The 23,241-nt window shown below is 45.7% G+C and overlaps 4 protein-coding genes across 8 annotated transcripts; 2 read left to right on the top strand and 2 right to left on the bottom strand.

The window, feature by feature from the left end:
* The first annotated feature begins 275 nt into the window (after window positions 1-275).
* LOC127316635 (uncharacterized) lies at window positions 276-3,456 on the top strand. The gene is made up of 2 exons (XM_051347078.2): window positions 276-730; window positions 1,961-3,456. Exons 1-2 carry the CDS (start codon window positions 447-449, stop codon window positions 3,288-3,290), a joined length of 1,614 nt encoding a protein of 537 aa, XP_051203038.1. The 5' UTR covers window positions 276-446; the 3' UTR covers window positions 3,291-3,456.
* A 6,606-nt stretch (window positions 3,457-10,062) lies between these two features.
* Window positions 10,063-20,764, top strand: LOC127316639 (uncharacterized). 5 transcript variants are annotated; one of them, XR_011749691.1, is made up of 11 exons: window positions 10,063-10,220; window positions 10,303-10,497; window positions 11,051-11,119; window positions 11,274-11,320; window positions 11,410-14,150; window positions 14,268-14,305; window positions 14,857-15,967; window positions 16,392-16,512; window positions 18,068-18,239; window positions 18,438-20,407; window positions 20,537-20,764. XR_011749691.1 is itself a non-coding variant. In XM_051347085.2 (4 exons), the coding sequence occupies exons 2-3, from the start codon at window positions 10,336-10,338 to the stop codon at window positions 11,114-11,116; spliced, it is 228 nt and encodes a 75-aa protein (XP_051203045.1). In that variant the 5' UTR covers window positions 10,063-10,220; window positions 10,303-10,335; the 3' UTR covers window positions 11,117-11,119; window positions 11,274-11,397. The 5 variants fall into 5 exon arrangements, 3 of the variants coding, with proteins under 3 accessions (XP_051203045.1, XP_051203042.1, XP_051203041.1); XR_011749692.1 differs by having other exon boundaries at window positions 11,249-11,320; XM_051347085.2 differs by lacking the exons at window positions 11,410-14,150; window positions 14,268-14,305; window positions 14,857-15,967; ... (2 more) ...; window positions 18,438-20,407; window positions 20,537-20,764 and having other exon boundaries at window positions 11,274-11,397.
* LOC127316638 (protein NEN4-like) lies at window positions 13,313-14,310 on the bottom strand. Its single transcript, XM_051347080.1, has one exon. The coding sequence runs from the start codon at window positions 14,184-14,186 to the stop codon at window positions 13,401-13,403; it is 786 nt and encodes a 261-aa protein (XP_051203040.1). The 5' UTR covers window positions 14,187-14,310; the 3' UTR covers window positions 13,313-13,400.
* On the bottom strand, window positions 14,605-18,816 carry LOC127316636 (U-box domain-containing protein 33). The gene is made up of 9 exons (XM_051347079.1): window positions 18,417-18,816; window positions 18,199-18,314; window positions 17,992-18,104; window positions 17,629-17,733; window positions 17,152-17,509; window positions 16,703-16,834; window positions 16,122-16,568; window positions 15,272-16,000; window positions 14,605-15,082 (listed from the first exon to the last, which is right to left on the bottom strand). Exons 1-9 carry the CDS (start codon window positions 18,814-18,816, stop codon window positions 14,891-14,893), a joined length of 2,592 nt encoding a protein of 863 aa, XP_051203039.1. The 3' UTR covers window positions 14,605-14,890.
* Window positions 20,765-23,241: the final 2,477 nt, after the last annotated feature.

Here is a 23,241-nt window from a genome sequence, read left to right as displayed (position 1 = left end):
CACAAATACTGGAAGGAAAAACACTAATTTCCATTGAAAAAGCAATTTTGCGTATGATACAATCTACCCATATTCCTTCCAACTTCATTTGCGTCAAAAACGAAAAATACAGGCTCATGTGGGCAAAAACACAATAAATAAATCCAAAAGTACTCATCGGCCGCCCCACCTTGGATAACTTGATGATTCATGGGGACTTTGGAACCGAGCGGGGATATCGCAGAATTTTGTGATAATTCAAGGCCCCATTACCGTTTAGGTATCCCAGGAAGGAACACGACTACACTGTGTCACGTTCTGTACTACTCCCCTTCCTCTCAGCACGATAGGAGCCAGCCAGCCAGCCAGCCACCGGTGGCTCGAGGTCGAGGCCAGCGCCGACTGCCCTGCCCCCGTGCGCCGCTAGCCGCTGCCGGAGGAGGGAGGGAGAGCGGCGGCGGCGTCGGATGGGCGTCCTGGGCGACGGCTCGGGGTGGTGCTTCTGCTCCGGCGGCGGGGCCAAGCTGGAGCGGATCAAGTCCACGCTGCTCGCCGCCAAGGGCCCCGCCGTCGCGGCCGTGTCCTTCCCCCGCAGCGGAGAAGGAGCGGGAGGGAAACGCGGGGACGGGATCCTCATCCACCGCGGCCTCCTGCTCACCACGCACGGCACCGTTCCATCGGCCGCCGCCGCGGCCGCCGCCGAGGTCCGCCTCAGCCAGGGCCGCCTCCTGGCCCGCCTCGTGCCTCAGAGGTAACAAAACCCCCGGAACAGTTCCTGGATTTCCCTGCCTGCGGCTGATTTTGGCTGTGCAATGCGGTTGCATTTTATTGTGGCGAGTTTGCCCAGGAAGAATCGATTGATTTTTGCACAGCGTCCAATGGAAACATTTAGTTGCGCACCACTTGGGGCAATTTCTTCGCGCTGCGCTCATGCTCGGATTGTTCGTGGGGTACCGTGGTGGAAGAAGATCTACTTCCCGTCTTCCAATTTATTAGGTTTCTGTAGCAATCCCCAGCAGCAATGCTGTTAGAAATGACTCAAGCTTTTGGCAGATTTGTGGGTCAGCTCCATATTAGTTTCCCAGTTTCTGCATTTGAGTGAAAAGCGAAAGATTAAGACTTTTGTGGGGTTGACTTCCTTATGGTCCAGGGAATCATTTGAGCTTCTGATCATGGACCTCGACAATCTTGATGTTATTAATGCATTCACTTATTGTGGCAGCCGTATGTGAAGCGGGGCATGATTTCTAGCTGTTGTTTATTGTGGATAAAATGCAACCAGGTGTAGAAGATTATACTATCCTATTAATATTACTTTGGTGAAAGTGAATATCTAACAACTTAAATACCAAATAAGAATGTTCACCTGATGTAGTAGTGGCTTCTTGCCATTTATTGAGGTATGCAAGATTAAAGTTGATTGTGTAAGCTAACAGAAAAGTTGGTGTAGCAGCATAGGATCACCTCACCTCTCTGTACAGGTATGCATAAATTCTAGTATTGAATTTTGGACGCTAGTCTACTATAGATGAGAATCAATGTGAGGTAATATCTGCTGAAAGTGGTCCGTGGTTCCATTTATTCACTTGATTGATGGGCGTAGGGCATGTTGTTTTTAATGCATTTTTCTCGAGATGGGGTCAATCTGGATCTTACAACAACAACATCAAAGCCTTTTTCCCGAGCAAGTTGGGTAGGCTAGATATGAAATTCATTCTGGATTTTATATAGAGAAAAATGTTCGCTAAGAGCCCAACACATTTGTAATTTAGCTGTGTGAGAAGAAATGAGAGGTGGTATTAATGGACTAGTTCTTGTGGAGAAAAATGTAGTGCTCTGTGCATACTCTCTTTGCTACTAAAGCTGGAATAAGCTTAGCAAGTATTTACTTTGGTGGCGCATTTACTCTAATGAGCCTTTTATTTTACATGCCTTTGCTTATGCCATTGTTACCAGTTTTACATTTTTTTTTCCATTTCAGGTTCTTCATTACAAGTCCAATTCTGGACCTTACGATAGTCGGGCTTGATGTCGTGGATGATGGCTCAGATTCGCATGGGCAACAGCCTCATTTCCTGAAAACCTGCTTGAACCCCAGCTTGGACCTTGGCAGTACAGTTTTGCTCCTGGGCCACACAGACAGAAGAGATTTGGCCGTAGGTGAGGGGAAGGTTGTTATAGCAACGGACAACCTTATAAAGTTCTCAACAGATGAAGTCTCATGGCGTCCTGGATCTGCTGGTTTTGATATGCATGGAAATCTAGCTTTTATGGTCTGTGATCCGATGAAGCTTGCGCCTTCGACACCTACAGGGTACGCTTCTGCATCATCATCTGCACTCCTTGCATCAAAGAAGGACATGCCTATGCAGTTTGGGATCCCCATCCCTGCAGTATGCGAATGGTTAAAACAGCACTGGAGTGGTAGTTTGGAAGATGTCAGCAAGCCAATGATGCCTCCTGCACGATTAATATCTGCTGGACAACGAAGCGAACCTTCTTCTATGGGTCATCTTCGTTATACCAAGACCACTGAGCAAGAGGATGGTGTATTGTCATCATCGCAGATGCCATCAAGGCCAACACAGCTGCATGGATCATGCAGTTCAGCATCTGCCAAGATTTCATATGGTGAAAATGGCTCTTCACGCTCTTTTCAAGACCAACGAGATCCAACTTCGCAGATGTCCAGACCTAAGAATGACCAACCAGGTTCACTTGTGGGTATCAGCTTTCCTCCAGGACATCCAAGATCTATTTGCTTACCACCTCCTCTAAAGCAAATGATGCCTGATGAGAGTAAGATGAAACCAAATGGCTCAGTTTCACATGAATCACGGCTAGCCAATGCGCGGGTCAACTGCGACGCCCAGCACAATGTTGCTTACCAGGAAAATTGCTGGAGTGAGGCACAGTCAAGTTCCTCACCACCGGCGATATCAGAGCAAGGAGATAGGAGGGATGGTTTTAGCAGTGGGGAAGAGACAATGTACTCCGCGGAAACTATGGAAAGCAGAAATATTCCAAGTCCAAAGGAAAAGAGGCCCCAGCCAGTTGGTAGATCACAGAGTTTTGCGAATCATAGCAAATGGGATTCACCTAAAAGTGTCGAATCTTCAAAAGGCCCCCCCTCAAGGTCGCATACATTCATTCCTCTGAGAAAACCGCATTTGCAAGCCGCAGCAATTTCACAGAAAAGCCAAGTTTATTTCAGCCCTACTGTCTCCTCGAACATGAAAAAGAGGAACATGTCCCGTGTTCCGATGAAACCTAGGCAAAGTGCTCAGGTTACCTCCAAGTGGATAACCTGATAATATGACCCCCCCAATTCTCTCCAGACCATACAAAGATATCACATCTTTCGGTTTAGTCAGTTCCACTAAACATCTCCTTTTTGTTTGTAGTCGTATGGTGTAAATGTATACTAGCTGTAAACTGCTCCGGTGATTCTATTCAATTTAACATTAGCTAGCATTATTCCTTTTTTATGTTTACCCATTTGGCATAAAACGAACTGCCATAAGAAAATATAGCTTTATTTTCAGTCAGGTATGATGTTGCGGATGCTGCAGACAACTAGAGCTGTATTATTTATGAAACTGTCCAGTAGTGACATTTTCCTAGCCGAATAGGGGAATGCTTCATGTTTTACCAGCTAGGGGTTTCTGCATCCTGTCATATTTGCTGAAGCGTGTTCAAGTCATTGCAAACCTGGCAGGATCTTCCTGAACGAATACGAGAACATCTCGCTTTGTTTACTCAAAGGTCCTAGATGCAGTCGTTTGGCTCCTGCGTTTCACAGAGCCCGTATGTTAAAAAAACTGAAAATTCTAATTTGAAGTTTCAGAAAAATCTGAAAAACAATCCCACGTAATTCCATTAATAACTAACTCTATCTGTTTAATACAAAAACTTTGTTTATTATAGATACACATTTTTTTATGTGCAGTACTCAACTTAACACATTTCTTGGTGAAATTACAGGTTTACTGTTTGGATCTATATGTGCTTGTGAAGAAATTGTACTTTAACACAAAATATGTATTCCATTTTTTTAAAATTGTAAATCGAGTTCTGCTTGATTTTTTGAAGGCCACACTTATGATTATACCAATGCCATCTTTTTTTTTTTCAACAACCAATGCCATCTTCGGTTCAATGGGGCGCAAATGATTCAGATGAGATCGGCAAATGACTCGAATGGGCACAAACAATCACATTCTTCTACTTTTGCATCATACTCCCCCATCCCAAAATGTAAGGCGCCTAAGCTCTAGCCAAAAGTCAACATCTTCTAAGTTTGATCAAATCTATACGAAAAAATATGAATATCTACAATATCAAATGGACATTTTGAGAAACCATACTTTCTTGTGGAGGCTTGTGGAGTTCAAGCTGTTGGAGGGGCTTCGTTTTGGCGCTGCATCATGGCGTGGCGGCAAGGATGGGCTGCTCTTGGAGTGTAACGGTCTTGACCGCGGCATGTTTGTGGAAGATGGTGGGGGATTCATCCGCTTGAATGGCGGGGTAACGCTGGCCCCAGATCCGGCATTGAGGAGGCTCAGAGGGCTCCTCCGGCTGATTTTCCTTATCGGGTTAGATCCAGTCTTACGAGACTGGTGGCTACTGCAGCTTGTTAACGCCTCATGGCTAGGAGTTTCTTCAACGCTAAAGTGTAGACCAACTACTGATGCTCTTCCTCTCCGGTGATGGTGGAGGACATGTGTTCTTGGTAGTTGCGGCGGCGACAGTTTGCAGCAGTACAACCGTTTATATCCTCCTCGTGTTATGTTGCTTGTATATGTACCAACTATGTATTGTTATGTTTGTAAATACAAGTAATGTATGCCTACGGGCGTACATCGTAAAAAAAAAAGAGTTATCACTAGCATCACAACTTCGAACATAACGATGAAGAAATGAGTAAATTACACCACACATCTTTTACTGCTCCCTCCTAACAGTATGGAAATGTAACATTTGTCATAGTTTGTAATTTTAAATTTTAAAAATTTATAGAAAATGTATCAACATTTACAAACCAAACTAACATCTGAATATCTACTATGAAATATATTTCCGTGGTATGCTTATTGGTATTATAGATGCCGATATCTTTTCTGTAAAAAAAATTCTGTGGGTACCTTTTCTGTAAATTTAACTGTACTTATAAGAATTTGAATTAGTTCGTAACTAAATAAGTAAAAAATTGTATTCCATTGTTTCAGAAATTTGGAAAACAATGCCACACATCCAGATGTGAGCTACTAGCCTACAACCTGCAAAGTTTATTAGCAATACGTAGCTGAACCCGTGTGCTAAAAATAACAAATGTGTGGATCTAGTATAGCAAACAACAACTCCATTATAAATCCATGTGTTTGTTTTTCTATGTAATCCTCAGATAAACACATTTCTTCGTAAAAAGTAGGATATATATGTTCTTGTGAAATAGATTCTCTTGAAACAAAGAATTGTGTTCTTTCCATTATATAAAATCAAACTCTATTTGAGTTTTTCGAAGGATCGTACTCACTACTATACAAATGCCAATTGGCACCAGTGTCTCTTCAGTCTTCACCTTCGACCCATTTGATTTGACACAAAGTCACAAATGATTGTGATGAGATCGGTGTATGGTGTATGAATAATTTGAATCGGAATAAACAATCACATTCTTTAATTTTGCAGCATACTTACATCCGTAGCACGAGTATTACATCTAACTTATCTTATGTGAACACCTTTCGCCACATATCTTTACTACTGCCTGATCCCAAAGTGTAACTCTAGCAGCCTGTAAAAGCGACCGAACCCATAAAATTACCGACTTTTACAGTTTTGTTTGAAAAATATGCCCATATCAGATTCCGTAAATTATCCCGACCCATAAAACTTTTTACACGCGCGCCCTTCCATCTAGCGTCAAGCCAAATTCCGGCAATGAAGGCATAATTCATAATTATTGACTCCACCAGCCCCTTTCGACGAGCTCCGCTCGCTATTCCCCTTCTTCCCCGTCTCTCCACGCACCATAGCCGTTGTTGGGAAGTTCGTCCCGAGCGCATCCGCCATGGCTAAGCTCAGGTGAGGCAAGGCCACCACGCGCGGGCGGTGCGGCCACACATGGCTAGGCAGGGGCAGGCAACCCGGCCATGTGCGGCCAGCAAACGAGCAGGGGTGGCAGATGGCTGGCGGGCGGCCGACGGGCTAGGCAGGGAGAGCGCGGGGAAAAATATAGGAAAAGGGAAAAAAAATAAAAAAAACTAATAGGTGGGTTTTTCGTGGAATATTCTGTTTTACGGTTTTTTGTTTACAGGATCTGCTCGGCCGGAGCTCATGTGAGCCTCTAAAATGGGTTTTCGGTGGCGGCAAACCATTTTGAAGGGCCACGTTTTTACAGGATCTAGAGTTGCTCTAAGTCTTTAATTTTTGTCCTAGGTAAACATATTAATTTGACAATATTATAGAAAAGGCTATCAATGTTTACAAATCGTGTTTGTTTGGTATTATGTATGCTGACATTTTTCTGCCAGTTTTACAACAATTTTCTTGAAATCTTGTGTTTTGGGATAAGATCGACCGGTGTACCACCCCTGTGGTGGTGGCCGGCGATTTTAACTTGATACGCTCCCCGGAGGACAAGAGCTCGAGTCGCGTGGACATCCCTAGGATGCGGATGTTCAATGACTGCCTTGCGGATCTCGCCCTTAGAGAGATCACTAGAGTGGGAGCTCGGTTCACTTGGAGCAACAACCGCAGTGACCCGGTCCGGAGTGTGCTGGACCGGGTCTTTGTGTCAGTTGAATGGGAAATGGAATTCCCATTATGCACCCTCAGGGCGGCCACCAGGATCGGGTCTGACCACTCCCCACTTCTACTGTGCTCGGGGGGATCTACCCCCCCCCCCCCCCCAGGCTAAACCGCTTCCACTTTGAAAACTTCTGGCTCAATCAGCCAGGGTTTGTGGAGGCGGTTGGCTACAAGTGGGAGCGGGCGGCGGAGTCCACTCCGCGAGTCTTCAACGCAGTTGATGTTTGGCATCACTGCACGAAGCTTGCCCGCCAGTTTATGAGAGGCTGGTGGGCTAACCTCGGGGCGGAGGTACGCCAGAAGAAGGACCTACTCCTCCGCCAGATTCAGGAGTTAGATCGCGCCGCGGACAAGGAGGGCTTAGCCGCTGAGGAATGGCTTCAGCGCTATGCCCTGGAACACTCGCTCATGGAGATCTACCGTGGGGAGGAGATCTTCTGGCGACAACGGAGTCGCCAGAATTGGCTCCTCCAGGGGGATGCGAACACTGCATACTTCCATGCGATTGCGAATGGCCGTCGCCGGAAGTGTTCCCATATATATACCTTCTACAAAGGTCTCTTTGCGGCTGGCCCCAGAACAGGGGTTGCCCTCGCGGCAGACCTATGGCCAGCTAGGGCCTGGGTCTCAGACGATGAGAATGCCGCCCTTAACCTTCCGTTCCTCTCAACGGAGGTCCGGAGTGCGCTTGAGGGCATGAAGGCTAGCTCGGCCCCTGGCCCTGATGGTCTTCCGGTTGTCTTCTTTCAGAAATTCTGGGCGAAACTCCAGGAGACCATCATGCCAATGTTTCAAGAGTTCTACGTTGGAACTCTTGATATGGGGCGTCTGAACTACGGTGTTATTACCTTGATCCCAAGTTAGTGGGGGGCCATAGATATACGCCAGTTCAGGCCAATTACTGTCATCAACGTAATCCAACGGTTGTTCTCCAAGGTGTGCGCGGTGAGGTTGGCTCCGGTGATGGAGCGGATTACGCACCAATACCAGTTTGCCTTCCTTAAGGGCCGCCACATCCATGATGGAATTCTAGCACTGCATGAGATTGTGCATGAGGTCAGGAGTCGACACCAGAGGGGTGTCTTCTTAAAACTAGACTTCCAGAAAGCGTACGACCGTTTGGATTGGTCCTTCCTCCGACAGGTCCTTCAGAGGAGAGGCGTTGACGACCGGATGATTGGCTGGATTATGCAGACGGTGATGACGGGCAGCACGGCCATTAACATTAATGGGGAAGTGGGTCCCTATTTTAGGCCGGCGTGTGGAGTGCGACAGGGTGACCCCCTCTCCCCTATCCTCTTCAACGCGGCGGTTGACTCCCTGGCCGAGATCCTGGAGAGGGCTAGGATCTCGGGCCATATTACTGGAGTGGTCGGCCACCTGATCCCTGGTGGAGGGGTGACCCACCTCCAGTATGCGGACGATACCATGATCATGTTCGAGGGTTCGGACCTTGATATCCAGAACACCAAGTTCCTACTCCTCTGTTTCGAGGCCATGTCGGGCCTCAAAATAAACTTTGACAAAAGTGAGGTAGTGGTCTTGGGGTACCCTCCGGAAACCCAACAGCGGATCGCTGACAACCTCAATTGCAGGTTGGCAACCTTCCCTGTGAACTACCTGGGAGTACCTGTTAGGGATTCTAGGATCCTTATTAGAGACCTCGCCCCTTTAGTGGGGCGAGTTAGAGCGAAGGCTGAACCGTGGTGCGGGAGGTTCACCTCCAAGGGTAGCAAGACGGTTCTCATTGATTCGTGCCTGTCTAGTCTCCCCATGTATATCATGGGCCTGTACATCCTTCCTGAAGGGGTACATGCGGCCTTCGACAAAGAGCTCTCACGCTTCTTTTGGCAGGACAGGACATGCCGTCAAAAATACCACATGGTCAAATGGGCCGATGTGTGCGCCCCCAAGGATCTTGGGGGCATAGGGATTATCTCCTCTCGTCACATGAATGTGGCCCTCATGCTGAAATGGGTTTGGAGGATCCTTTCTGATGACGGGGGTCTGTGGCTTAAGTTAATTAAGGCTAAATACCTACGGGGCCGACCACTTCTTGCTTGTGACCGCCGGGAGGGATCTCAGTTTTGGAGGGCCCTCCAGGACATTAAGCATGAGATTAGAGCGGGACTATCCCTCTCCATAGGCGATGGTAGAGGGACCATGTTCTAGCTTGACCCGTGGTTGGGCGCTCGCCCCATTTGCCTTGACTTCCCGGACCTTTTCACTATTTGCGCCAACCCCCTATTCTTGTTGCCGACGCCGCCCAGGGGAGGCTGGGATATCCTGTTCCGTCGCGGTCTTACCCAGGGAGAGGCCCTGAGTCTGGCCCTGCTGCGGAACCTCCTCCCGGACGCTCTGCCGGGAGGACTAGATTCGCCCTCTTGGCGCTTGACGCCATCCGGTTCCTTCACCGTGCGGACGGCCTATAGGGCCTTGTTTAGGGCCCCCCCACTGCTCTGGACGACCCCTCTTTTTAAAGCGCCTATCCCGCTTAAGACGAAGATTTTTCTATGGCAGTTGCTTAGGGATCACCTTCCCTCTGGGGTGGAGGTGGCGAAGAGGCACGGGCCGGGCGACGGGCTTTGTCCATTGTGTGCGGTCCCGGAGACGACGACCCACATAATGTTCTCCTGCCCCGCGGCCCGTTTCCTCTGGAGCTTCCTCCAGGAGGCGCTGGGGCCTGAGTGGCAGGCCTCAGCCCTCGGAGAGTTCATTGAGGCCCATGCGAACAACACCGGTAGGAGGAGGCGCCTCTTCTGGTTGGTGTTCGCGGCCTTGACCTGGACCCTGTGGACTGTGCGTAATAAGATGGTCATCGAGCGTATCTTACCTCGACGCGCTTCTGACTCCTTATACTCTTTCTTGGCTTTGTTGCAGCAGTGGTACCCGCTGTGTAGGCAGCGGGACAGGGAGCGCCTGGACGGCATGTTGGAGGATCTTCTTGCGGCTGCCCGTCGCCTTTCTACGTCGTCCAGCCTCTGAGTGCCCCTTCCCTATGGGGTTGTATCGCTTTTCTAGTTCTCTTGGGCATGTTGTGCTGTTGCCCCAGCAGAGTTGTTGTGTGTGGTGTGATCGTGGTGTTGTTTTCGAACCTTGTATGGATATGGTTGCTTTATTTATAAAGCGGGGCGAAAGCCTATTTCGAGGACATCTCGCAGAAAAAAAAAAATTGGAGGCTTGGAGCACCGTTTTGCACGACCTGACCTGTACTCGTGAGGAGCAAACGCATTCCCCGTCCTGGTTCTCAGCCACTCTCCACCGTTGGATCCGAGATCGTGCGCACCACCACCGCTCGAGCCGGCAGCGTTAGCAGGGGCAGCGTGCGAAGACCCCGACACGCGAACCCACTCTCCGGCTTGTCCATCCCCGACCGAACCAAGCAGCAGCCGGCCGATCGTCTCCGCCGCCGCCCCGCCGGCGACCCGGTAGCTGCCCTCCCGTTATCCCAGCTGTCTATCTGCTTGTGTCTCTCTCTGTTACGCTCAAGTTTCGGGTTCATGGCTTCAGGGAGGCAGTACGCAGTAGAGGGATCCGGGGGCGATGCGGCCGCAACGGGGCGTGGGCGGCGGCGGCGGCGGCCGGAGGGATCCCGGGCTGATGACGAGGGCTGTGGACAAGGTCTTCCGCTTCGTCCGCCTCGCCGAATTCGAGATCCTCTTCGTCCTCTTCTTCCTCATCGCCTTCATCCTCTTCAAGGATCTCGTAAGCCCGCGCCCCATCACTCTCCTCTTCTCTTCTCCCCCAGCTTAACGTTTCGCATCTACCTCGTAGTAGCGGGTCAAAATTCTGGGGCCGCGCCTGCCAGTGTGAGATCCAGTAGGGTGGTGTATGCCCAATTGACATGGTTCTCTTGCGTTTGTTATTATGATTGAATGGTTACAGAGAAAGAATCAATTGAAACCGCTGGGGGGCATGGTAGATAGTTTAATGCTAGTACTCTCCATGGCTTGGAATTTTGACATAATAAAGATAAAACGGTGGTATTTCTGCCCATGGTCACTGCACCAACTATGCTTTTCAAATCGAAACCACCAAGTCCGGATACACACATTCATGTGACTGTACTGTCAATCTGATGACATAACTTGGGAGGCAGAGCTGATGGCTACAGATAGCTCAGTAGAAAATCATGCCTGTAGCTGTATGCGGTTTGGTTACATTGGTGTCAGCAAGTGCAGTTTGGTTTATATAATCTGGTATTCTGGATTCGGTTATCTTCTTGCACTAATAACTGAATGAATGATTTCTGTTACAGATGTCACGGCCAGACTACAACCAGATCTTTGTCAAGAAGCCTGATCTAGACGACCGCTGGCCTTAGAGGGTAGGAATTATGAAGTGTTCTTATTGTAATGTAGTCGTTTTTCCAATGTACTATTGCAGTATACGTACATTCCATAGATGCTTCTTTAAACCTCCTACTTATGACTACCTATTCAATACTTTGAAGAAGTTTGCTGACATGTTGCCGCCTCCAGTTTTCCGAAAGATTCAGTCGCTCACCATTGCTTCTGTGCATGTTTTGGTACGAGCCTTCATTTTCCTGTTCCGTACAAGCAAGCTACCGCATTATGTTAAGTGATCCTAGTGAAGTTACCAATATTTCTTGTCCAGGATATGTTTTTCTCTCCATTTATTCTGCGTGACATCCCCATGAGTTCTAAGCGAAGCTTGGTGCAATGGAATGCATTCGTCATTGATGTGTGCCAAACATTGACTCAGACGGTAATCTTGTTGATTACTCAAGCCCATCATTCTTCTTAGTCATTTGAATCTTCAAAATCTAATAAGAATATATAAGATTTGCTCAAAAGTATATATACGTTTCCATGCCGATCTTATTTTGGTCATCATTTGATAAGTATCTCCGTTAATGGTCATGATCATAGGACAATTTCAGTCATTGATAGCTGTTGCTTATAAAAAAATTGTGTGTGACTATAATCAGATAAGTGAGTCTGGTGTGTGTCCGTCATAAAATCGAACACAATATATAGATGCATGGGATCATGATTATTAGATCCTGAAATCTTAATCGGGCTACTCTTCTTCCTCAGGGTGCGCCCGCTAGATGCGTACTTATTAGATAACTTCTATGAAATTATTTCTGCTGATGTTGAAGTTCATATGTTGTCATGTATAGTTTCTTTCAGTTCTTGTGCATCGGTGCAATCCATTCGATGTTATTTGTACCGCGACTCTGAGGATTTTTGCTAGTGGCTTTGCATGTGTAATTTCACCAATCTGACCTTTCTGTATGAATTTCATCTCGAGCTGTATGCACAATTGCTGTAACAGTGAATTGTGCTTTGACTGGCTTTTGTCAATTAGTACGTATTTTCTTGGATTGACTTTAGTTGCTGGTCTTTGAACATATTTTTGGAGTCTGCCTCAAAACTACGCTTTACATGGAGTATTGTCTTTCGTTTGTTTGTTCGAAAGCAGTGCTTTAGCTTGTCCTTCTGATGGGAGTGATGGTAACTATTCGTATACATAATGAAGAAACTATGCTGTTATATTACGTATCTTCTTGGCTCCTGTTCTATTCTTACACAAACGTTGAAATTATGTATTCTGTTGATTTTGAAGTTCATCTGTTATCATATATTTTCCTTCAGTTATTGTGCATTGGTGTGATTCACTCAATTTTTGTAAGTTGTGTTCGGCGCTGTGGTGATTATCTGGTGCCTAGCACGCAATTTGACTGATATTTTGTAGGAATTTCATCTAAATTGTATGCACAATTGCTGTATGTGCTGTGGCTCTTTGTGATGTGTGCGATTCATTTGGTGTTTTGGCTTTGTACTGTGACTTTGTGTGACTACTTTTTCCCAGCTACTGGCACATATGAAGTTCAGCAAAGTGGTATGCGCATTGCTGCAACACGAACCATGCCTTTTTTTTTTTGCCGGGGGATTATTATTTTCTTGGTCTGTTTTGGTTATTATTTTCTTAAATATATACTTGTTTGGAGCCTGCCGTTTGTACATAGTTTTGTTTGGTTTGTTCTCATGCATGATTCTTGTTGTCCTTTTGATGTTAACATGAATAATGAGGGTGCTCAAGTTGTTTATGAAATTGATGCTCGTGGACGACATGACAGAGATGTTTGTTCTTGTTGTTCCGTTCTTGTTTTTGTGGCTTCTTGTCCTGGTGAAGTTCTTCCTGTTCTGTTGTTACCTCTCCAATTAGTAAATTGTGGTAGGAACCACCAGCGGATAAAAAGTACCCTGAGATTCCAATCATGTGAATAATCTGACTAGTTGGGGGAAAACAATAGACCCATACATGAAGCTGAATTGTTATTCACAGATTTCAATGCCCTAGTTGAGGTGCCAAGCCTCTTTTACACAACAATTGGTTACAGCTTAATTATAACAGAAATGCTCCAGTTGAGATCCATAGGGAGCATTCACAAATGAATTGTGTTTTTACAACACCATGATGATGATCACTAAAACAAACATTATCTAATAAAACCAGAGTTAAAAGCTATGAACAGAGCTACAAATGCTGATGTGGTCTGTATGTACAGTTTACAAATGATAAAAAGGAATGAATTATAACTATAGTTAAGCTGTGCAATTGGTGCTGCTACTATTGGATCATCGTCTGACGATAGCTCTCGAGTGCCTGAGGACCATGTTGAAGGGTGTCCTCCGCGGCGACGCCCCTACTCGCTGACCGCCGCTAGCCGTCCTCCCTTTCTTCACCACCACCTTCCCCATGCTGTCCCTCTTGCACGACACGGACGTCGCAGCCGTGGTCGTCGTCGTCTTGGCCGTGTTGCCGGGCTTGGTCGCAGTTGCGCTTGTCGACTTGGTTGCCCGCCGCCTGGTAGTGTCGGCGCCGGTGTGCTCGACCCGGAGGCTGGACTCGAGCAGCAGCGCGCCGGCACAGCGCTTCAGCACCTCGAGGCTCATCCTGGCACTATCCAGGCACCGGTGCACAGGGACGCTGATTTCAAAATACGCTGCCAGCTCGAGCCCCCCTGCTCTCCACCCAAACCCTTTGGCGAGCACGTCAAGGGAGTCGATGATGCCGGCCGGCACGGGCGCATCCATGCCAGCGGCAGCGAAGGCCTCACAGATGTCGGAGCAACAGATGCCATGGCCCGCCCAGACGCGGCTGTCGAGGAGGTCGAAGATGTCAGCGGCGACGTCGGGAAAGGGCACGCAAGCGAGCTCGTCCGAGGTGACCTGGGTGGAGTCGGCGAGGTCGCCGGGGGTCGGCCCGATGAGGGTGGAGTAGCTGGAGAGCTCGACAAGGCGCCGGGGGCAGACGAGGATGGCGCAGAACTCGAGCAGGTGACATTCTTCGCTATCCGGGGATGTCTCCGCCGCTGTCATCTCCAGGTCGAAGAACACCATCTCCCTCTTCTTGGTCGCCATTGATCGTTTTTCATGCTCGTGCTTGCTTGCAGCAACTTGGTTTCTTGCTGATCGAGCTCTCTTTCTCTATCTTTCTTTCAGAGAAAGGAAGCAACCGAGGTTCAATAAAATGATGATAGGTAGTTTCTCCTATTCCGAGACTTGGATATATATAAGCTTTGACAATGGCGAAAGCATCCATGCTTTGGTAAGGAAGAAGGGGAACATTTGTTCTTGTCGTCCATGGAGGGGTTGCTTCATTTGGACGGTGCATGAATATTTTTTTTCTGTTTGGGTACTTCCAACAGTAGAAGCAAGCTTTAGGCTAGCTCCCTATAGAGAAGAAAGGAAGGTAGGGCATGGAAGGTAAAGTTAGTTTACCCCAAGAGGCAAACTGATTGTCGCACGGTTTTCGCTTCACAAGAGAAACCAGAAACCAGAAAGTAATGCCAGCCTGTATACTTTTGTGCTATGCTCACCCATATCTAACTTGTGAATTACCTGTAAATTTATTGGGGACCGTGCTCTGATTTTCTGTAACTTCTAGTTCTAGCCAGGGTTCTAGCTTCGCGAAAGCAAGAGGAATAGAAGTTACAGACATAGATCCGTTTAATTCGTTCTGTAAGCATGCATGGCATCGTACATTTTTGTAGACTAACCGGGAGCGCTCTCCAACTCCATTTCATTGCAGAAGGCATCATACAAATCAAAATGGAGGGTCGAAGTCACTGTTGCTGCTGCTGCACTTGCCATTCCTGAATCGCGAAACGAAGGGCGTTGTTCGGTATTAACTCACGGTGTGTGAACCTGAGGTAGGTCATGGGGGACATCTCATGGCCCCTTTCAAGCCAGTCCTTGATGGCATCGCCTTCATACGTGAATCCATCGGCAGCGATGTGTGGTTCCCTCATGATCTCCTGAAAATATCATAAAGATGCAAAGGTTATGTATCAAACCAAAGGTGACCATGCTAACCACCTACTTGGCTACTTGAAACCAATAAAACCTCATGAAGTACTGCAGTGACTGAACTCTAAGGATGAAATAGTAGAAGGTAACTGTTGGTGCATCAAATGATCATTAGTTTCTTTGATTTGTTAACGGACCTGTGTCATTGGGCAGATGAAAAACGTCGGTGGCTGGCTTTTATCGTCCCGACAGTTCATCATTGCTTGCAGGACACCCAAGACCTCATTCTCAAGATCAGGCCGCTCCTTTCTGACATACCGGCAACATCTCAGTGCTAGTCTTGCCAACTCTTCAGCGCACTCAAGGGGCCAGTCCCCTGCAGAAGGATCAATTATATCTTGCAATGTGTCATTCTTCAAGGCTGACTCCACCTCACGCGGAAGGCCTAGGGGGCTCTTGCCAGTTAGCAGTCGCATTAGAACTACCCCAAAGGAGTAAACGTCATAGTGCGCTGTGAGCTCCCCTGAGGCCATGTATACTGGATCCATGTATCCCATCGTGCCTCTAAGGTTGTCCGTGCGGTAGCAAGGGGTGACGGTGGTGTTTGTCAGATTCAAGGGACGAGAGATCCCGAAGTCTGCCAGTTTGCAGACAAAGCTAGTGTCAAGGAGGACATTATCCGGCTTTAGATCACCATGGGCAATGCCTTTTGGTCTGTTGGAGTGGAGGAAGATAAGCCCCGTGCAGATTTCAGCAGCAATTCTGATGCGTGTTCGCCACAAGAGTGGTCCACTTTGGTTCTTACACTGCAGACAGTCCTCTAGGCTTCCGTTGGACAAGAATTCGAAAACCAATGCTTTGGCCTCTCGGCACACTCCTATCAGAGTAACAAGGTTTGGATGCCTCATCTTACTCATTATTTCTACCTGCAATATGTTGGAAAATCAAGTATTTAGCTAGATGCCCCCTTTAATTCTTTCTCATATGAAAACACATCTTAATCTCCTGCAATGAACCTAGTATGTTTCAAGAAATGCTCAAAATTACCTCATCATTGAACTCTTTCTCTCCTGCTGCGCCGTCACGGTTGATTTTCTTTATAGCCACAATAGTACGACGGAGAAAACCCTTGTAGACGCTTCCACATCCACCTTGCCCGATCTTTTTAGAGTCACCAAAGTCGTCAGTTGCTTCTTTTATCTCTTCGTAGCTGAACTCTGTCAAGGCAACTGTACCAGTAGAGCCAAATACAGTGTGAGCATTTGTTTGGCGAATCTGTGCAGCTTGTCTAACAGCATGATCTTTCTCGCGTTGCAGCTCTTCCTTCTGGGAATTGGCCTGGAGAAGTTTGTTCTTCAGTTGTGCGCTTTTCTCATTAGCCTTCTGCAGCTCATTGCGTATATGGACGTGCTCTTTTTCGAGGACGGTCTTTTCTCTGGTCAGTCTTTCCTCTACCTCTTTTTCTTTTCGGAGTGAATTCTCCCGTGCTTTGAACTGCAAGAAAACAGTTTGCTTTACTTGTGAGAGACACACGAATCCATCATTTTGAGAGGAAAGGTTGGGAAAGTACAGTAGATTAAGCAACTATAATAGATACTAAAGGTATCTGGTAATAACAAACAGCGTACCATCATAGAAGCTTCAAACGAACCCCTCTCGGTTTTCCGCTGGCCCTCGGATGCTTCCTTTCTCGATCGCTGTAGCTCACTGCGGACTTGGTGTAGTTTCTTGAACACTTCATGTTGTCCGTCAGTTTCCACCTGTAAACAAACATTATATTTTCTTTGAATTCATAGGTTTGACGAAATTATACAGTAAGTACTACAATTGAGACCAAAACAAAAGACTTTGCTTGTTCAACCAAAATTTAGATGATGGAGCAATATCAGTACGGTTTTAAGTTTTAATGATGTGGATTGTTTTTTCCATACTGCAAGTGGCAAACATTAGAAGACCCTACTGGTTGAGGGTGAATACAGGCATGAATACATTCTAGTGTCAGATTTTTGCCCCTACACTTGTGCAAGGACCAAAGCCTCTTAAATCGTAACTCTAATATTGATTAAATGTAGCTTACCATAGAGTGTTGATGTTTTCCAGAGCTTGCAACTGTAACAGGTACTAGTGAACTATCCATACTGTTTAGAGAGAAACCTGATGATCCCCCAGTGCTGTGCTGGCTGGGATTCGGAGAGAAACCTGTTGGTGTCATTTCAGCCGACCACCGCCTTGTAGCTGATATGTTTTCCACAGAGTCTGCTATCATCTCAGACAAGGGACAAGTATAACTAACTGAGTTGGGCCGTCGTTGAAGAGCTTGTTGATCCTTAGAGCTTAGGAAACCTGACGGTAATTGGGATCTTGGAGGGAACTCAGGTTGGTCTGAGACACAGCTTTTTGGTGATTCTACTTTTGCTGAAACCTGAGTGGCCTCCCTAAAAAAGCACGAAGAACCATGGCACAGCTGTTTTGTCATATGGAAATAAGTTGCTCGAGATGAAATTTGCAAATCTATGTAGTTTCTGTGTTCTTGAGGGCTGCATAAAAGTCATACCTAGTGCAAGCGAGAGTCTCGTTGCAAATATAGAAGATCTGGCAATATGGTTTGGCCTGTAGATGCACACTGCCGGCAACTTTTGAATTCGGTGCTATCCTCTGCCTGTTCATGGAAGATTCACAATCAACATAGATAACTTTTATTACTTAATGGAGTCTCTGGCTTATACTCTTAGACTTCAGATTTCCATTTGCTAACAAAGTATTTTCCTGTTGAGCGAATAGCCGGGATGAGGAAAAAAATTAGCTAACATATTAATAACCAAACGACAATTTTTGTACCGGTTGCTGTATATAAGTAGCGCAGTTGAGAATAATTGCTGCGATTGATTAAACCGTTGGGTTAGAAATGTGGACATACGGCGAGAATGAAGATGCTCCCATAACAAGGCTTGTAATGTGACTCTGATCAATGAGCTCGATAATGCCATTTGCAGGACTGTTCTTCTCGATGACGAGCGTCTCAGCTTGGATCTGTAATTTTTTTTTATGATAGGGCATACAACGACAGTATGGTAAGTATATATGATTTCAGAATTCAGCCTGCATTGGTTGACTGCGTACTGACCTTGAGAGAAACTCTGCAGAAATCGAGGTACTGGTTTAAAGGTGTGTTGCTCTCGTCCTTGTGAATCTTTCTGTATGCTTTCAGCTCCTTTTCTCTGGCGGAAACCTTGCATGATCCTATTGTAAACAAGTTGAATTTCACCATAGATTATCACTGGCTACTGAACTCATAGAGTGTTATTGGAATTAGAGGGAGGCAAGTTAGTTAATTTCTCTTACCGGTCATGATTCCATGGGCAGGGCGGTGGACGTGCAGCAAGACAAGCTTGGGATGGCCGGCCCGCAGGAAGTTGCGAGCTGCCCAGACGAGGTTGGACTTACCGTCCTCGGCGTCCTCCCCTACAGCCACATATAGCTTCCCCGCGCCATGATTGTCGTCCAAGATGTTTCTTGGAACTGCGGGCACCAGGTTGGCCATCTGAATTTTCACCGCAAAGGAGCCAAAGCCAGATCGTTTTACGAGGGGCTCATCCCTTGGGATGGCGGCATCCTCAGCGATCTCTGGGAGGCTGGCAGCAGAGGACGGGGACGACGAGGACCGCCTACCGCCTCGACGCGTGAACATCCTCCTGTCCGCCTTGGCCTCCGGCTGTTGCGACCCCGAGGAGAAGTGATACATCTTCCTCACCTTGTCACAGACAGGTTACAGGCTCTGGAAATTGCTCGCCCGCTCGCTCGACCAAGCTATATATCTACCCGTCTCCACCGAAGATGCACGCAACCTTGCTGTTTCATTTCAGTGGTTGCCACCTTTCTATTCTATTCTATTCTGTTTCATTCTTTTCCTTTATTGGCCTGGCGTGAGTATGTAGCCAATGATAGGTGTGCGTACGCCTCCCTCCTTGTCGAATGCACACATCACATCCATGCATACCTATAAGAAGTTATAATGTCGAAAAAGAAGATTACTCAGAGATACCTTTGCGGATTATAAGTTTGATTTTGCTCGTGTCTAGGAAGCTAATAAAAACTGATTTTACTGATTTCTGGTTAAATGAAATTAGTGGCCGTTTTGTTTTTATGGCTTTGGCCACCATTTAGAGGTGTTTCTTGGATTTATTTTACTAGAATGCCTATCGTGGATCAGCCAAGCAATTACAAATGTAACCACATTCTAGAGATAAAGCTGATTTTTTTTAGTTGAAATGGTTAAAGTTTTGGGTTGTAGTAGCTTCCCTTTCTTATTAGAAGGTGATTTTAATAATTAGAAGAGACAATGTCTGATATGTTTAACGTAATCATTGAGCATTTATGTTTGAAAGAGCTGGCTTTTGCGACCCTGGATCCTGATGCATCCACAGCTGGGGCGTGTGCGGATTGAGTGTGGGAGAGCGGAGATGGCGGCGGGTTTGGCGTGTGGAGATAGCGGAGACGATGGGGAGAGGACGGCTGGAGCGTGCAGCTGCAGTGGAGATCCCAGGGACTCGGAGACATTTTTTACACATCGTCGATTGGGGGATTTGGCCTAATTACTCCTCGGATTGGGGGATTTCGCTGGAGACGTCGTTAGTTTCGTAATATAACGTGTTATAAAACTAGAATGTAAGAAGCAAATGGTTACAAATGATATAACTTAAAATTTGAGAACTAATCAAACAATGGCTACTATAATCGAAGCAGATAGCTTGCTGGGATGCTTGCTTGTAATATTCTGCCGGAACATCAAATTAAATGATATCACACACCAGTGCATTGTCATTCTTCAGTGGTAATCAAATGGCAAGTGTTTTTTTTCTTCTTGAATGCCATTGAGTATTTTATGTGAAATGGATGGAGTTATTACCTGTAATACACAAAGTGAGATTTAAGCATTGCAAGATGTTAGTATTCCTCTTATGTGATGAATAGTACCAGTATCTGCAAATCTTTTGGCAGATGGACACCATATTGTGCATGTGCTCTTCCATCACAGGTGAGAACATGGAATGATTATGCAGCAAATCTTCTGGGTTTTGTAACATTAATATAATCCGTTTTACATATTGACAGGATTTAGAATTAATTCCTATTTACTATTTTCTCTGTGTTTCTTTGTTGCAGGTGTTTTACGTTGTCCCATCTCATATGTGGTAGGCTTGATAGACTGTCTGTGACAGATTCATCTTGGTCTCGTGGTAAATCTTGATGTGTCTCTCCGCCAAAAAGGGACATATCCTTATTTCTGCTATTTAGCTGAGCACGTTTGAAATGCAAGATTGCTGTGATGCGAGGTAAATAATACTGTATCTCCAGAGTTCAAATACTCCGTAGTGTTGTTTCAGTCTCATTCTTGCTCTTACACCGCACCGTCGATAGATTTAAACTGTTTACTCGTGTCTCTATTTTATGCTTACCTCTAGGCAGTAGAGGGATCCGCGTGCGACCGGGGAATGATGCGGCCGCAACGGGGCGTGAGCGTGGGCAGGGCCCGGATGGATCCCGAGCTGATGACGAGGGCTGTGAACAAGGTTTTGAAAATCGGTTGTTTCTTTAGCAAAGTCAATTGGATTTGTGCTTGTTCTAATCTGATGTTTATATATCCAAATAAAGCATGCACACACAGTTATTAATGTTTGTTTTAAAACATATTTCTAGAATTGTAAGATTTATTTGCTAGACTAGTCACGCTGTCTGCAAGTTTAAAATTTGCCAATAACTATGGAGGAGGTTCATGATGCTATATTTCAAATGGAACACAATAAATCACCTGGATCAGATGGCTTCCCTGCGGAGTTTTATCAACATTTTTGGGGGGTTATTAAAAATGATCTGATGGCTTTATTTGAGAGCTTTCAGAAGGGGGATTTGCCTCTATACAAGCTGAATTTTGGGTTGATTATTTTACTACCTAAAAAGGAAAATGCAACTCAGATTCAACAATATGAGCCCATATGCTTACTTAATGTGAGTTTTAAGATTTTTACTAAAGTTGCAACAAACCGTATTTCTGAGGTTGCCCAAAAAGTAATTAGACCTACACATACGGCTTTTATTCCTGGAAGACACATTCTTGAAGGAGTGGTAGTTCTACACGAAATAATTCATGAAATGCATAGAAGAAAACTAGATGGGGTGATTTTTAAAATTAATTTTGAAAAGGCGCATGATAAGGTTAAATGGCCTTTTCTACATCAAGTGTTACGTATGAAGGGATTTGATCCTATTTGGTGTGATAGAATAAAGAAATTTTTACAAGGGGGGAGTGTCGGTATAAGCGTTAATGATGTCATTGGGCATAATTTTCAAACTAGGAAAAGACTACGCCAGGGAGATCCTTTATCTCCAATTCTGTTTAATAATATCGCTGATATGTTAGCGATTCTTATTGCTAGAGCTAAGGATGAAGGTAAAGTGGGGAGTTGAAAGAACATGTCCATTACCCCATGTGTGGTTTTGGTAATTGATGACAATCCCCATGGACTAACGGTTGCATTGAGAATCAATCTTAGGTCAAGTGCATAGACATGTGTTAGACTCAAGGTTGCAAGATGGAGAAGATGGAGTACAATGACGAAGACGGTGTCGAAGAGAGACGAAGACCGTGTTGAAGATGAAGGGAGATGAAGACGGCGTAGAAGATGGATGAAGACAGTGGCGTGCGTACAAGATGGATGAAGACGGTGGCGTGTATGTTGGAGGAAGACGGTGGCATGTACAATGATGAAGAGGATTAAGACGGAGCTTGCCGACTCGAGAGGAACGCGCAATGATAAGGTTTGTGCTCGATAGGATAGTGGATCGCATCATCGGAGAGAGCTCAAACCTTGCATGCATTGCATCGTGTTTCTTTGTTGTTCTTGGTTCTTATCCTTGAGATGTTCCAGATCTTGTGTTCATTCTCATGATAAGCTCTAGCTCATCGGTAACGGATTCCGGATGCATCGCATGTTGCATGTGCGAGGGTGATGATTTTCCCGATATACCATATTGAGAGGTTACACCTCTATGACCATGATAAAATCATCACTCACTCTTTTCCATGATTTCACCTTGTGTAGTGGTAGCTCTCGTCGTCCTCTTTCCGGCAAAATTGGTTTCATGTTATTCCGATTTTCCTAGCTCAAGTTATTGCGTTTTCCGTGTTGCATATTATTTGGAAAAGAAAAACAGCACATATGGGTCGGGCGGTACTACCGCGACCGGTACCGGCCTAATTACCGCCCGGGAAGTTTTGCTTACTCGATCGCGTCCGGTACCGAGCCGGTACTAGGCCGGTAGTACCGGCAGGCCCATTACGATACCCAACCGGTACCGGCCCGGTACTACCGGCCGGCCCAACTCCTTGCCCGCAGCCAACCATCACCAGCCCACACTTGGGGAGCTGCTATATGGCGACCGGGTCGGTAGGTACGGGGCGCCGCACACCCCTCCGACCCGGCGGCTGTAACTGGGCCGCGGCCCATTAGGTAACCTCTTTTTCTTTTTCTTTTTCGTTTTCTTATTTTTTTTCCTTTTTCTGTTTATAGTTTTATTTTTAAAAACTAACGTTTTACAGGTTTTTTTTTCTGTCTACAGATTTTAAAAATGTTCCATTTTAAATTCGTTCAAAATTTGAAAATCGTCCAAAATGTAAAAATTGTTCAAAATTCAAAAAACGTTCAGAATTTGAATTTGTTCAAATTTTGAAATTCGTCCAAATTTTAGAAATTCGTTCAAGATTAAAATTTTATTCCAATATCGAAATTCGTTCAAATTTAAAATTCGTTCAAATTTAAAATTCGTTCAAAATTTAAAATTTATTCAAATTTTAAAATTCGTTCAAATTTGAAAATTCGTTCAAGAATGAAATTTTGTTCAAAGTTCGAAATTCTTTCAAATTTTGTCAAACTTGAACATTTTTCAAATTTAAAATTTTTCGAAAATTATTTTTAAACAGAAAAGTAAAACGAGAGATAAAAAAGAAAACAGAAAAGAAAACAGAAAAGGGAAAAAAGAAAACAGAAAACGGAAAAGAAAAGGAAAAAAGAAAAAAAGAGAAATAGGGAAAATGGCCTAACCGGGCCGGCCCACACCGCGCGCGGGGGTGTGCGGCGCGGTGCAGGCGCCGACCTGGTCGGCATATAGG

Source organism: Lolium perenne, chromosome 7 (assembly GCF_019359855.2).
Source record: "Lolium perenne isolate Kyuss_39 chromosome 7, Kyuss_2.0, whole genome shotgun sequence".
Classification (NCBI taxonomy): domain Eukaryota; kingdom Viridiplantae; phylum Streptophyta; class Magnoliopsida; order Poales; family Poaceae; genus Lolium; species Lolium perenne.
Note: the sequence above shows the minus strand (reverse complement) of the source record. Positions and strands in the feature narration are given on the sequence as shown.

Coding starts and splice junctions, on each gene's coding strand:
- LOC127316639 (XM_051347085.2), top strand. CDS start 10,336: ATGCGGCCGCAACGGGGCGTGGGCGGCGGCGGCGGCGGCCGGAGGGAT. Junction 10,498..11,050: donor TCATCCTCTTCAAGGATCTC/GTAAGCCCGCGC, acceptor TTTCTGTTACAG/ATGTCACGGCCAGACTACAA.
- LOC127316638 (XM_051347080.1), bottom strand. CDS start 14,186: ATGGCGACCAAGAAGAGGGAGATGGTGTTCTTCGACCTGGAGATGACA.
- LOC127316635 (XM_051347078.2), top strand. CDS start 447: ATGGGCGTCCTGGGCGACGGCTCGGGGTGGTGCTTCTGCTCCGGCGGC. Junction 731..1,960: donor GCCCGCCTCGTGCCTCAGAG/GTAACAAAACCC, acceptor TTTCCATTTCAG/GTTCTTCATTACAAGTCCAA.
- LOC127316636 (XM_051347079.1), bottom strand. CDS start 18,816: ATGTATCACTTCTCCTCGGGGTCGCAACAGCCGGAGGCCAAGGCGGAC. Junction 16,835..17,151: donor GAAAACATCAACACTCTATG/GTAAGCTACATT, acceptor GTTTGTTTACAG/GTGGAAACTGACGGACAACA. Junction 16,569..16,702: donor CGTTTGAAGCTTCTATGATG/GTACGCTGTTTG, acceptor GTTTTCTTGCAG/TTCAAAGCACGGGAGAATTC.